The sequence below is a fragment of the Gobio gobio genome (genome assembly GCF_949357685.1).
Source record: "Gobio gobio genome assembly, chromosome: 3".
Lineage (NCBI taxonomy): Eukaryota > Metazoa > Chordata > Actinopteri > Cypriniformes > Gobionidae > Gobio > Gobio gobio.
Window position 1 is genome coordinate 13,086,998 of NC_137099.1, and position 13,356 is coordinate 13,100,353.

The following is a 13,356-nucleotide window of genomic DNA, read 5'->3' on the forward strand; positions in this document are numbered from 1 at the left end:
CTGAGTTTGTGTCTTGTAGTGCATAGAGGTCTGTAATGCCTGGAGAAAGCTGTCCGTTAGCATTCATCTCAATGCCAGTTGCTCGGTCTTCTCGGAAGTATGCAATTTGAATTCTGCCATCTTTGCTCACAGCCACTCAGTTCCGGACACAATTGTTTACGAGTCAATCAGGGGCTAACTGGACCATGTTAAACAGCCAAACCTTGACCTCTTAGTGTGTGCCTGTCCATCTTTGTCTCTCAAAACAAACGATACAATGGCATTAGCCTCAAATGTTGCTCCCAAAACTCCCAAATGCGTCCATATTGCAGACTGACCAGTGTGCACAACATAAGTAAAAAAAAATTCTTCTTAGAGAATTTTGTCTTTAACTCAATAAAAGTTCTCTCAACATGACCGCTACCATGAAAGGGTCACTTATGTACAAAAACCCCACAGCTTTTTCTAGGCCACTCATATACTGAACATCATTTTGACACATTTGTCAAAAGTACTACTCGTTTCTTTAAGCACTATTCTCATTTCTAAGTGCACCTATTGCAGAGCGGAATAATGTACTCTGGAAACCCATGTTAGCCACTTTGCTGTATTGAGTTACAAGAAACAGTATAGTCAGTGAAGGACTAGCAAAAGAACTGCTTGCCCAAAGAAATAGGTGGCCAAGTTGTAGTCCAGATAGGCAAGGCAAAAGAGTGTCTACATACAGTAAGTATGTTGAGATTACAGAGTCTGAACAAGATTATGCATTATCATGTTAAAGGTGCAGTATGTAGGAATGGCAGCTAGTGGTTGGGTACTGCAGTCCAAATTTAAAATATTGTTTCCCCCGCCCCCTCCTCAGATGCGACGCTCACGCGGGTTGCCAGTTTGAGACCCCGCAACAGGAATGAGCGCAATTGACATTGGAAGGCGAGGAGACTTACACACCGTAAGTTGATGAGTTGATTTATCCGCGTTTTAACGTGCTTCCTTTCATAGAGATTTAAGATGGATGCCGAGGCTTTTTAGGTCGAGTAGAATCTGCGATCTCTGACCCAGTTTGTTTGCTGGCTTCCATGGCAGCAATATGATGTGTTTTTCGCCAACTGGCAACCTGTGGTGTCGAAATACTATTGGGTAAATGGGCAATGTGCGTTATCGCACAGACCAAAATAAAAACAGACATTCTGACACGGAACGCACATTTCAAAGTAAAATAAATGGTTGTAGCATTGTTTTTCGAAGAAACGAGTATGTGAACTCAGCATGTTTCCTAAATATCTGCAAACATATGATGGTATTTTTATGCTTTAGTACAGTAAAAAAAAATTACATACAGCACCTTTAACATTGATGTTGAAGTATAACTACCATTGCATAGCACATCTAAAGACATTTACTTCAGTCTACTTCTGTGCATGTTTGTCCATTTCATTACAATCCTTACAGATTTTCATGCATGCAACCATAAGCTTACCTGCGCAGAGCACTTGCCGGCACCTCTGGCTTCTCAGATTGGCTGTAGCAGCCAGCTGTACCGTCAGGTATTCGACCTTCTTCTCTGAACATGGCAGCGGCCGCAGAACTGATAATTCCCACAGCATCCTGCACGCGTGTCTCCAGGGGATAATCCCATTCGTCGTATGCCACAGATATCATCCCTGTAGGAAAGGCTTCCGGGGTATGTTCGATATTTCCTGTCGTCAAACTAGGAACAATCCACACAAAGCCAGCCCCGGTGAGCCCTAGCGAACGGGCTTCATCCATAACCATCGCTGCTTCGTCTTTGGAGCAGTAGAGAAGGATGACGGGCGACTGGATGCGTTTAAGTTGCACGTGGGCTCTGTCCTCAGGTTCGCCAACACCGTCCAGTGTCACTACGCCCTGAAGGTCCCAACGAATGAAGCTGTGGTCCACCGTGAGGCGTACGGTGGCTATGAACTCCTGGAAACCTGGGAACTTGGTGGTGACCACCGAGAATACATGCCAGTCATACTCCTCCATTATAGCAAGCATCAACAGCGCCTCTTGCTGGAGGGAGGCCCCAAACTGGAAAAACGAAGAACCGACATCCTGGAAGATAGAGAGAGAGAGAAAGAAAGAGCGATAGCAAGAGGGAGGGAGAGCCAGAAGGAACAGGTGGTGGAAAAGAAAAGGAGAAAGGGAAACATGAGTAGGAGAGAAGACAGAAAAGGAAAGTTAGATAAAGAAATGCAGGGAAGTACAAACCATGTGTTGTCACATCCAACTCTGATAGTTGGGTAATTGTACTTCCACCTGCATTTTTGCCAATGGACAGTTGTCAGTTCTGATAAATCAACTAAAATACTATAGCTGAACCTTAACAATAAAACAACAGTTCCTTATCTTGACATGGTAAGCCTTTTATTTAATTTTAAATGTACAACAGTATCTGTCGTGGTAAATGGTGAGGTGATTCTCAGATGGTGTTACGGAAGAAAAAACAAGGAAATAAGGGGAAAAAAAACTATGAGCTGCACAGTGTGAGGATTTAATGTAGCCAACTCAAGTCCAAAGAGACGATTTTAATGTTACTCCTAATGTTTCACTGATGCTGTTGGAGCACATTATTCTCCCTTTTTATTTCAAACCTAATGCAGAAATAATGTTTCCATCTTCGCTATTATTTACACTGCATACATCATTTACACCAAACTCACATCATTTATCTTGTTGTATACATTTGGTCATTATACAGTCACGTTCACTTGGTTAGGACAAGAAAGATCCCTTTATTTAATGGGTTTTTAAAGTCTATGGAATAAAAAGAGCAAGAAAACATTGGGAACATCATTGTACACAGTAAACAATAATATTGCACAGACAGAACCATTTTTACTCATAAATGTATGTTTTTTTTGTGGTGTATGCCACCGTATTTATCTAATGTTGTTTAATGTGCTATATGCGGTCTTGCTTATATTGTATTTTTTTCATTTCCTTTATAAAAACAAAACTTTTTGAACTGCTGTTTTCACACATATACAGTGGCCTTACGCTACCGTTCAAAGGTTTGCTGTCAATAAGATTTTTTAAGAAAGTACCTTTTATTCTGTAAGGATGCATTAAATTGATCAAAGTGACAATGAAAACATTTATCATGTTAAAGTCTCAATTTCGAATACAGCTGTTCTTTTTAACTTTTTATATATTAAAAGGATATTGAAAAAATGTATCACAGTTTCTACAAAAATATGAAGCAGCACAGCTGTTTTCAACATGGATAATAATAAGAAATGTTTCTTGTGCACCAAATCAGCATATCTGAATGATTTCTGAAGGATCATGTGACCCTGAAGACTGGAGTAATGGTTGCTGAAAATTCAGTTTTGCCATTACATTTTAAAATATATTCAAAATTTAAAGTTATTTTATTAGAGAGACAAGAGACTTGCAAAAATTTTACCAATCCCCAACTTTTGAACAGTAGTGTACTTTGATATTTTGTATCTAATGCAATGATATTCATACATTTTTCAGTGTGTATTTTTGAGGCCACTGTATGTACTCCCGTAAACCATAAAATATCTGCTTTCATCCAGTCGTATAACATTTGCGTTGATTCGTCAACCCTGAAAAATATTTGAAAACAGAGAAACGGCTGTTTCTCAGTGCTGCTGATAAAACAGACGTTTCTTTACCCTACTGTTGAAGCCTTCAGCTTTACAAACATGGTAGTGTGGAAAGGTCTATAGAGGGAACAGGAACGAGCAAGAGAGAAGGGCATGGATCAGGAGCAGACAGTGAACCGATGAATACCAGAGAGGGGAGAGAGACAGAAATTGCTGCACACTGTCACACTGGAGTCGCTGACTGAGTTAAGAATAATGACTGCATCCTTGTGCGGTGACAGCTTGATATCTCAGAATACACAAACACATAAACGAGCGACAATGGAGCTTATGAATATCATGGTTCAAGCGCTGTGCAAACACACAGACGCTGATCTGTCCACCACGGTGCTGTGGCAGATTTAAAATACTATGCTTAAGCACACAGTGACACACAAATAAACAGGTAAGGAGGAGGTATTCGCCAGGGATTAGCACCGTACATTGTGCAAAAAAAAAAAAAAAGAGGCCAAAGGCAATTGCATTTAAATTAGGTAAATGTACACTCCTCCAAACTGTACCTCACTGTAACTGAACCTACTGAGAAAATTTAATCTACGGCATGTAACTGAGTCACAAAGCAATACATCTCCACTGATCCAAAACTGAGCGAGCACCAAACTTCACATAAACCAGTTATGTCACGTTCTAAAAATATATATCACAAACAATTCAAGAGACATTAAAACTGTGTCCCAGATACACTGTTAATAAATCAATGCAAATGTAGTGGCTGCACTCAATGTTTTGGATGGTCCCTTTTGCACTGTGAATGCAGCACTTCAGAGTTTAAGAGGCTCTAGGATGAAACTGGATTAGAGGTATGCACACAGCTCGGGCACGCTCATATTCGGGTGCATGCGCACACACACACACACACACACACACACACACACACACACACACACACACACACACACACACACACACACACACACACACACACACACACACACACACACACACACACACACACACACACACACACACACACACACACACACACACACACACACACACACACACACACACACACACACAAACGAAGGCCCACACCAATCTCAGGTGTAAACAAATATAGGCAAAGGTACACATGCGCGCACATACAGAGTGTCTAATCAAAAATACCTGCTTTCAGACCAGGTTTCGAAAATTAATCATAGAGACTCATAGAGAGAATAGGTGAGGGTTTTTTTGGTGCTTGAGGTGCTGAGAGGTTTTCCAGTTTGGCAGGAGGTTGATAAGCATGTGAAGAGGGTTAGGATTTAGCCGCAGAGCTGGAGGTTTGCAGGTAGATGCACACACAAACAAACACACAAAAGATGTGTGCGCCTGGAAATTGCTTTAATCAGAGAGGGTACGAGGGTCAGAGCGTGAAAATATCTTTCCATTAAAGCACTTCTTCAATCTTGTCACCCATTTGTCCACACATCCTGACCTTGGAGCTGCCATTTTCTTGATGATGCTGCATATGCATGTTGCTTAATGAAAACACTGTTTGATTGCCACTATAGATATACATCATAATCACTGCAATCAATGCAACACTCTTTAATCTTTATTATTATGCTTTGTTTTTGTTTTTATTGTTTTTCAGCTCTGGAATGTCATGCAAATTTAATAATAGAAGAAATGGGAAAATCATATCAATAATTCAACATCCTCATGGATCTTTTGAAGTAATCTCAAAGGATACGGACAGACTCCAGAGTTTATCCTGATCATCCACACATACTTACTGATGCTTACTAAACACACATACTGATTAGACACCAACAGCCCTGAAATGCTCATTCATATTTGTATTTCCAAAATACAGTTTATCAAAGATTATTTGATTTGTTTATGATGTCTGTTAGCATTATGATTTAGAAGATGATGCTTGGGAGTTTGCTGTCCTACGGTAATATATATATAAATTAAATATAGAAATTTAAACACATTAGAGAGTAATGAGCTATTCTGGCATTAAAGACATTTGGAATAAATCTTTCTGAATGAATGCTATATGTCCCAAAGCAATCCCATTTTTTTGGTGGAAATGCCTGCTGTTCTCACTTCATCAAAGTGGTAGAAGTAGAAAAATGCTCCCTGTTCCGCTTTTACTCAGCAGAGACCGGCCAGGGTTTGAACAACTGTGTGACTGACATTCCAGAAGAAAAAAAACAGGCAAAAAAGAGACCAGCATCCACCACCATTACTTTTGTATAAGGAGAATGATGGAGGTGGTAAGCAGCCTTGCAATTTCAGGGTTGACTTGCTTCTAAATATTTTAGTAAAAACTTAAAAATATATCTGGAACATATCAGCTATCAGCCAATATTAGAAATGTTTTAGATTATCGGTTTTGGTCGTTATTGGATATTTAATTGTACATAGCTACTAATTTTCTTTATTCTTACATTTAAATTGTGTGCTAAATGATGACAAGACAAAAACACAGATTTAATGACAAACTTGAGAAAATCTTTACATTATTATGACATAGCATTTTATGATTTTTACATTTTATTTTAAATTTATTCAGATAAAATAGTATAGAATTTAGATATAATGTGTCTGCCATAACATGAAAATAATTATTGGATTATTTGCCTGAATTTTAATATCACTGTATCTCTATATATATTTAGCTTTGCCATCACACTACATTTTAAAATATATTACAACAGAAAACAGTTATTTAAAATGTTTTTTTACTGTATATTTGATCAAATAAATGCAGCCTTGGTGAGCATAAGCTACTTCTTTCAAAACCAAAAATCTACAAACCTTTGAATGGTAGTGTAGGTGTTGAATGGATGAGGGAAAATGCAGCATAACAGTATCAACACAATATGGTATAACAAATAGAAAATCAAATATATATATACACATATACACATTTAGCCCATGAACGCAGGAATGACTTATTCATTTCAGCTAGTTAGAGAGGGTAAAAGACAGTCCATGATGTTTATTAATTTAGACAGTACTCGCCCAATTATCTCCTCCAGTCTAATTTAGACCCATCAACAAAACTTGCCTTTTTTTGGTTAAACAACCCTTTAGCATCCCCAGCTCTGATGTGATCTGATGATAACTGAAGGATATAGTCATGAATGACAGGAGAGACTGGGACCGTACTTTCTTTTTGGCATGAAAGTGGTGCCACAGGCATTCTGCTGGAAGAACTATCTCAGCCATTGTCCTCTCAGAGCAGATAACGTCTAAGGTTACGTATGTAACCTCTGTTCCCTGAGAACAGGGAACGAGCGCTGCGTCTAGCTGACGCTATGGGGAACGCCCTCGGCGTGACTGGTGTCTGAAGCTACTATCGAATCACGGCAAAGTCTTTGACCGACGTCAGCCCATGACGTCATCAACGTGCGACCCGGAAGTATAAAAGGGCGCCGTGCCGACACATACACATCTTCTCGTCTGAAGGGACTGTATGGCAGATAGGCCCTGAAGCATGGCAACGCGACGCAGCGCTCGTTCCCAGAGGTTACATACGTAACCTTAGACGTTCCCTTTGGAAAGGGAAATCTCGCTGCGTCTAGCTGACGCTATGGGGAACGATATACCAACGCCGCCATGCTGAGGGGAGTGTCTGCCCATTGGCAGTGACAACTGTCAACACAAGTAATTCATAGAAAAACCTGAGCGATTCCCCCTCAGGTCCCTGGGCTGACAGTGACAGCACTCCCTACGGTCATAGCCCAAGCTATACAACTAAACGGAACCCTAACGCACTGCGCGGGGTTCCATCCAGACAGCTCGAAGGCCCGGGACCACTACTTCCACCGAAGGGGTCCCTTTAAGGGAATGTGGCTAGGGGACCCGAAGGAACCCCGGCCAGTCACTAGTCGGGAAAAAAGTTATCCCGAGTGCCACCAGGGAGGCCTGACCTGGTGCCCTAAGTGTTATGGACACTTCGGTTTAGCCAACCCTGTCTGTTCAAAACAGAGCCTCTGGATGGTGCCCAAGGGGCGTCCAAGCTAAGGGACTGAAACAACTGGCAGTCCTACTTAGCCCGGAACTCAGAGACGGGTTATCCAAGAGAGCAATACTCAGCGTAGTGCTTTTCAACCCTTGCTATCGAGGGGAGTCTGCCTGCTCAAATCAAGGATCTACCAGGTGCTTGTGTTTCAAAGCAGTAGGGAGGCCGAAAGGGCCTAATGACTGATCTAACAGGGAGGCCTCATGAGAGGCCTACGACCGTCTGACCAGGCTCAGGCGGCTGAGCACTCATAGACGACCCTCATTGAGGGGAGCAGCTGAGCCTGCCTGGCGAGTAACCTCCAGCTGTAGGCCCAACTACCACAAGTTCTCACAGAGAACTGGTAATCAAAGTGCCTAGCTCAGGAACTTCACCTTCAAGGAGGCCCTGTGGGCCTACTACTTGATAGCGGGTATTCCAGGGAGGCCTATAGAGGCCTACTACCTAACCGCAAGCCATGCTGGAAACCCAAGCATCCTGGCTCGGGACTCCGTCCTCAGGGAGGCCTAGTGAGGCCTACTACCTGACAGCAATACCGCCTGCTGAGGTTACCCTTGTTTTCTCAAGGAGGCCTAATGGAGGCCTACTACTTGACAGTCAAGCTACGCAGGCTAGTCGGGCAACCTGTTTAAGGAACCCGTCCTCAAGGGAGGCCTATTAAGGCCTACTACCTGATAACCAGCCTTTAGGGAGGCCTGGAGAGGCCTACTAACTGTTTGCAATACGTGCTAACTGTTTCAAATGACTGGGTCCCAGGAACACCTTAGGGAGGCCTGATGGGGCCTACTACCTCGTTCGAGTGACCACAACCTGGGACTCGACAGTCAAGCTACGCAGGCTTTTCGAGCATCCTGATTAAGGAACTCGCCCTCAAGGGAGGCCTATTAAGGCCTACTACCTGATAACCAGCCTTTCGGGAGGCCTGGAGAGGCCTGCTACCTGTTTGCAATGCGTGCTAACTGTTTCAGATGACTGGATCCCAGGAACACCTTAGGGAGGCCTGATGGGCCTACTACCTTGTTCGAGTCAGGGAGGCCTATTAAGGCCTAGAATTAACAGCAGGCTTTCAGGGAGGCCTGATGAGGCCTACAACCTGCCTCTGAGAGTGACCACAATCTGGGAACTCACCCTCAGGAAAGCCTAGTAAGGTCTTAGAGTTAACAGCAGGCCTTCAGGGAGGCCTGATGAGGCCTACAACCTGCCTCTGGTAGTGATCACAACCTGAGAGCTCACCCTCAGGGAGGCCTAGTAAGGCCTTACAACTACCAGCGGGCCTTCGGGGAGGCCTGATGAGGCCTACAACCTGATAGCCTCCAGGCTAGCTGTCCTGATGCGCACATCGGTACATACCTCCAGTGAGGCCTGGTTGAGGCCTTCCAACTGATAATGCGCCTTGTTCAAGAGGCCTACTGAGGCCTACAATTGACAGCCGACCTTCAGGAGAGCGTATTTACCCCTTTTTTTTTGGCCCGGAGAAAAAGATCTGTGGTGCGGCGCAGCTCAGCAACCGCCTCAGGGGACAGCCCAGCCCCCTGGTCGAGATCCTCCAGCAGGTCCGCCTGGTACGCCTGAAACACCGCCATGGTGTGAAAAGCAGCACCAGCCTGACCTGCTGCCGTGTATGCCCCTGCCATTAAAGCACAACGTGATTTATAGAGGCAGAGTTTGAGCTCTCAGTGTTGATGCCCACGAAATGCTAGAAAAGTTCGCAAACTTTCCTCGCCAGTTGGTAGCCTCAACACATATCCATATTCCCCTATCCCCTCGACATTAGCGAAGTTAAAACGATGAATATGATCCCAGGCAGTAAATACACACTCGTGTGTATTTAATAATTTAATTTGTTTTACCTTAACTCGTATAGCAGTTCAAACAGACAGTCCCTGAAGACAGCTAGACGCAGCGAGAGTTCCCTTTCGAAAGGGAAACAAAGGACACTCTGTAAAGATCACCGTTTGTACACTGACCTATGAGCCCTGGACTTCAACCTACCTTCATAAAGATATATTAGAGCCTAGGGGTCCAACAGTCAGAAACGGCCCCTTGGAAAGTCCAGGTACACAGAGGTACATGAAGCCTTAGCAATCAAGTGTAATGTCCTGGGGCCGTGATCAAATCTGAGATAGTCACAGAAAACCAGACTCACCTGAACATGATTTCTTGTGCATGGGGCCACCAGACAACCCTTGACCTCACCATCTGTGCTACAGCCACTGACCTGGAAGCTTGCCAACAAATCTTGCAATTTTCACTTTTACCACTTCAATGCATGGCAAGAAACCCACTGGGAACACCAGTGACATGATTTCAAATCAACTCATGTACACTGACCTTAGTATCACTATCTGAAATAGTTACATTGCCATTTTGTGTAAAGTTCATAGGAAAATAAAGCCTTTTAGTCATAATACCCTGGAGAAAAATAAATATGCTAAGTATATACAATTTTGGCATACTCATACAATATTTTTTGTTATAAAGTTAAGCTGACATGTCAGCAAAAATTTAAAATGCCCATCCACATTGAAATCATGTGTAGATTGACTTTGACAGTATACAGAAAAACAAGCCCCAAATCAACCCATGCAATTTGTAGGGCTGGTCCGAAATAAAATTTTTTGAGCTTCGAAGCTTCGGTAGTAATCAACACCGAATATTCGAAACTTCGGAGGGAGGGGGCTGAACATATTCTTCTCTCTAATAAAGGCAGGAATCTCGAGAAGCGGCGCACCTCACGCGAACAGGGCTTATATGCTCCGAGAACGGACACTGCACTAGTGATACAAAACACACAGGTCTGTTCCGTCCCAGTAACAAGCTCCTATATTTCGCAGTGGATTCATTTAGATTGATAATAACGGGTAATAGGCTTGCTGCGATAGTCGGTGTTTCCGGTGTTCAGGCATAACACCAGTTACATCACTTGCCCACTGTGGCACCGCCCAAACCGTCGTTTTGATATATTGTAGTAAAAATCATTTAGTTCAGTTAGAGAACAGATTAACTAAAAAAATGGAACATGCAGCGTGAGCCGAAGGAGAGTGGCAGCCATCACAAGAGATGATCGCGGTAGATTTGATTTCAAAAACGCGAAATGTAAAAGCGCCTATTTAAAGGAGTTTGTCATTGTCATCATTATGTGGCGACCGGGCAGCCTTCTCCTTTGGCTGTCCGGGCCCACTCCACCAGGAGTATGGCTGCCTCTTGGGCATTTTTGGCGGGGGTTCCCTGCAGGATGTTTGTGATGCGGCAGGATGTTCCGAGGCTCTTCGAGCTCGACATCTGTGCTACTCCTGGGGCTCGGGTGCTCGCCCTGACTATGTCACAAGCATCCGGCTCCTATGGGGGCGTGGTTATAGTCTCGTTCCCAAAGCAGTGACGCAGCTCGAGTTCCCTTGAAAGGGAACGTCTCGGTTACGACTGTAACCTTAGTTCCCTGAATAGGGAACAAGACGCTGCGTCACCCTGCCATACTCCCCGCATGCCCGCAAGCGCCTTGTTTCATCCTATTTCAGAAGCTGAGGGCGTGTGTTTGCCGGTATACTTTATAGTTCCGGGTCTATGACATCACCCGCCCATGACGTTCCGTCTCTCTATTGGACTGATTACATACGTGCTTCACGATGCAATCACGCAGAGGCGTTCCCAAAGCGGTGACGCAGCGTCTCGTTCCCTAATCAGGGAACTAAGGTTACAGTCATAACCGAGACGTTATGTTGTTTCTCATTAAGAATGATAGGCTAATGAACCCACCATTCAAGCACGCCGCCCCCACTAATTCTAAACCGAAACTAAAATGCGCATGGTCGTAGTGTCATTCGCTCACAGGAAAATTCTCACAGTCACATCCCTAACGGGAAAAAAGCTAATAAATTTTAATTCTATTATTTTATTTTCCACAACATCAAACCAACGCAGCTTAACCCAAAATGCAAGGTCAGGCATGCGCTCATGCAGTTGTGCACTCTAGACAGAGAATACTCCTTTGCAGGGAACGCTAAGAAGTTAGTATATTTATAAGTATAACGAGGTTGGGTTCCTATTCAACTGTCCATCCTATTAAAAACTGCTAAGATATAAGATAATTGTAAAAAAAAAAAAAATTACCAGATTTTATAGTGTAAACATATTAAAATGCGAATGAGAACCATTTAGAGGGGAATGCCGTGTTTGCGAGGGAAAAAAAAGAAGAAAAAAAAGATTATTCAAATCCCAAAATTGAAAATCGAATACCAACCCACAAAAATAATATTTGAATATTCTGGTCCAGCCCTACCAATTTGGTATTCTCGTTTGAAAGTCTGCCTTTCTGCATTCAAGATACATCCAACAACAAAAACAACCAAAATTGCAATGTAATCTAATACTTGGATTACACTGGGCAAATTCACAAATTTCAATGTTCATTGTATCACGACTAAACTGTAGCGATAATATTGTGTCTTGGGATTCTTTCTGAATCCTTCCTCTATAAAGACAGAAAGCAGCAATGGAACATTTTAGTAGTATAAAATTACTCTTACTCTGAGAGGGTACAACAAATGATGAAATCTCATGAGTCGGAGATAATGAGCCAGTTAAGATAGCAAAACTGAGATAAATTAGATAAAGGCAGACCTGGACAAATTGACAGAGAGGAAAAATGTGCAGCAAGAAAGAACCTGACAGTATCCAAACCACACAATTTCATGGCCCAAGGATCAATGATATATGGGTACTACTGTTTCTCTCTCATTTGTCACTGTTGGCGATTAGACTGTTGGCTCTTATCAAGTCGAATGCCTTAAAAATCATTGGATGGGACTTTATTTGGCAGCTTGACTATAACTCTGCTTAGGCACCCTATGAGCGTTCAGGCACAAACCACAAAAAAATGTTTAAAGCAATTGTTTAATCGGAATCCAACTGTGTGTATTTGATATTAGAATGACAGCAAACAAGGAGGCACTGAAGGTGGCAACCGTACAAGCCTGGCAGAGCATCACAAAGGAACATGTCCAATGTCTACAGTATGAGTTGTTAGCTTCAGGTAATGAATAACCGCAGCTAAACTACAGTAAGAATACTGTTTTCCACAGTGTTGTGCAAAATTCAACTTGTCTCCCTTTCAATTTGAGAGCTGGAATTACAAATGACACAGATTGAAAATAGAATATGATTTGAATATAGATTAATCCTTTTTAAAGCCAAGGTATTCAATCAAGATCAGAGAGTGATTTTCTCCTTTTCTTTTGTTCTTTGACTTTGATTAACATTAAATGACAGACATCACAGCAGCAAGTTTATTAGGCTGCTGTCACTTTAAGATCTGAGGCACATGACGCGGATCTGACACAGATCCCATTTTCTCACAACTTTTTACGTTCATTTAAGGCTTTATTTAACAAATTTAAGACTGTGGTTGTGAGGATACTCAACAAAACGGAAGTTTTGTGTGTGTTTTTGTTCGTTCAAGCGCTGTCAGAAGCAGCTTTCTGTGCACACATGTTGTGTGCGTCACACAGATGGGAGATTCACATACAAGAAGGGCTGCACCTAACGATTACTTTGATAATCAATTAGTTGGCTAGGGTTGGGTATCGTTCGGGTTTTTTTCGATTCTGGTGCCAAACCGATACTTTTAAAACGGTTCCGGTGCCTAAACGGTGCCTGAACCGATACTTTTTTTTTTTAAAAGGCCACCAAACGAGGTGGATGACATTAAATGGCTTTTTATTTATTTATTTATTATTTAAATTGAACCATTTATTAAAAGTTTAATGT

The 13,356-nt window shown here is 42.5% G+C and overlaps 1 protein-coding gene across 1 annotated transcript in view; it reads right to left on the reverse strand.

Annotated features, from left to right (window-relative positions):
- Nucleotides 1–10,875, reverse strand: part of grin2ab (glutamate receptor, ionotropic, N-methyl D-aspartate 2A, b) — a gene marked incomplete at its 5' end in the record, with an annotated part of 58,517 nt that extends 47,642 nt beyond the window's left edge. The window contains 2 exons of the mRNA XM_079811977.1: nt 1,457–2,052; nt 10,741–10,875. Coding sequence (XP_079668103.1) covers nt 1,457–2,052; nt 10,741–10,875 — 731 coding nt within the window. The remainder of the gene's footprint in view (nt 1–1,456; nt 2,053–10,740) is intronic.
- Nucleotides 10,876–13,356: the final 2,481 nt, after the last annotated feature.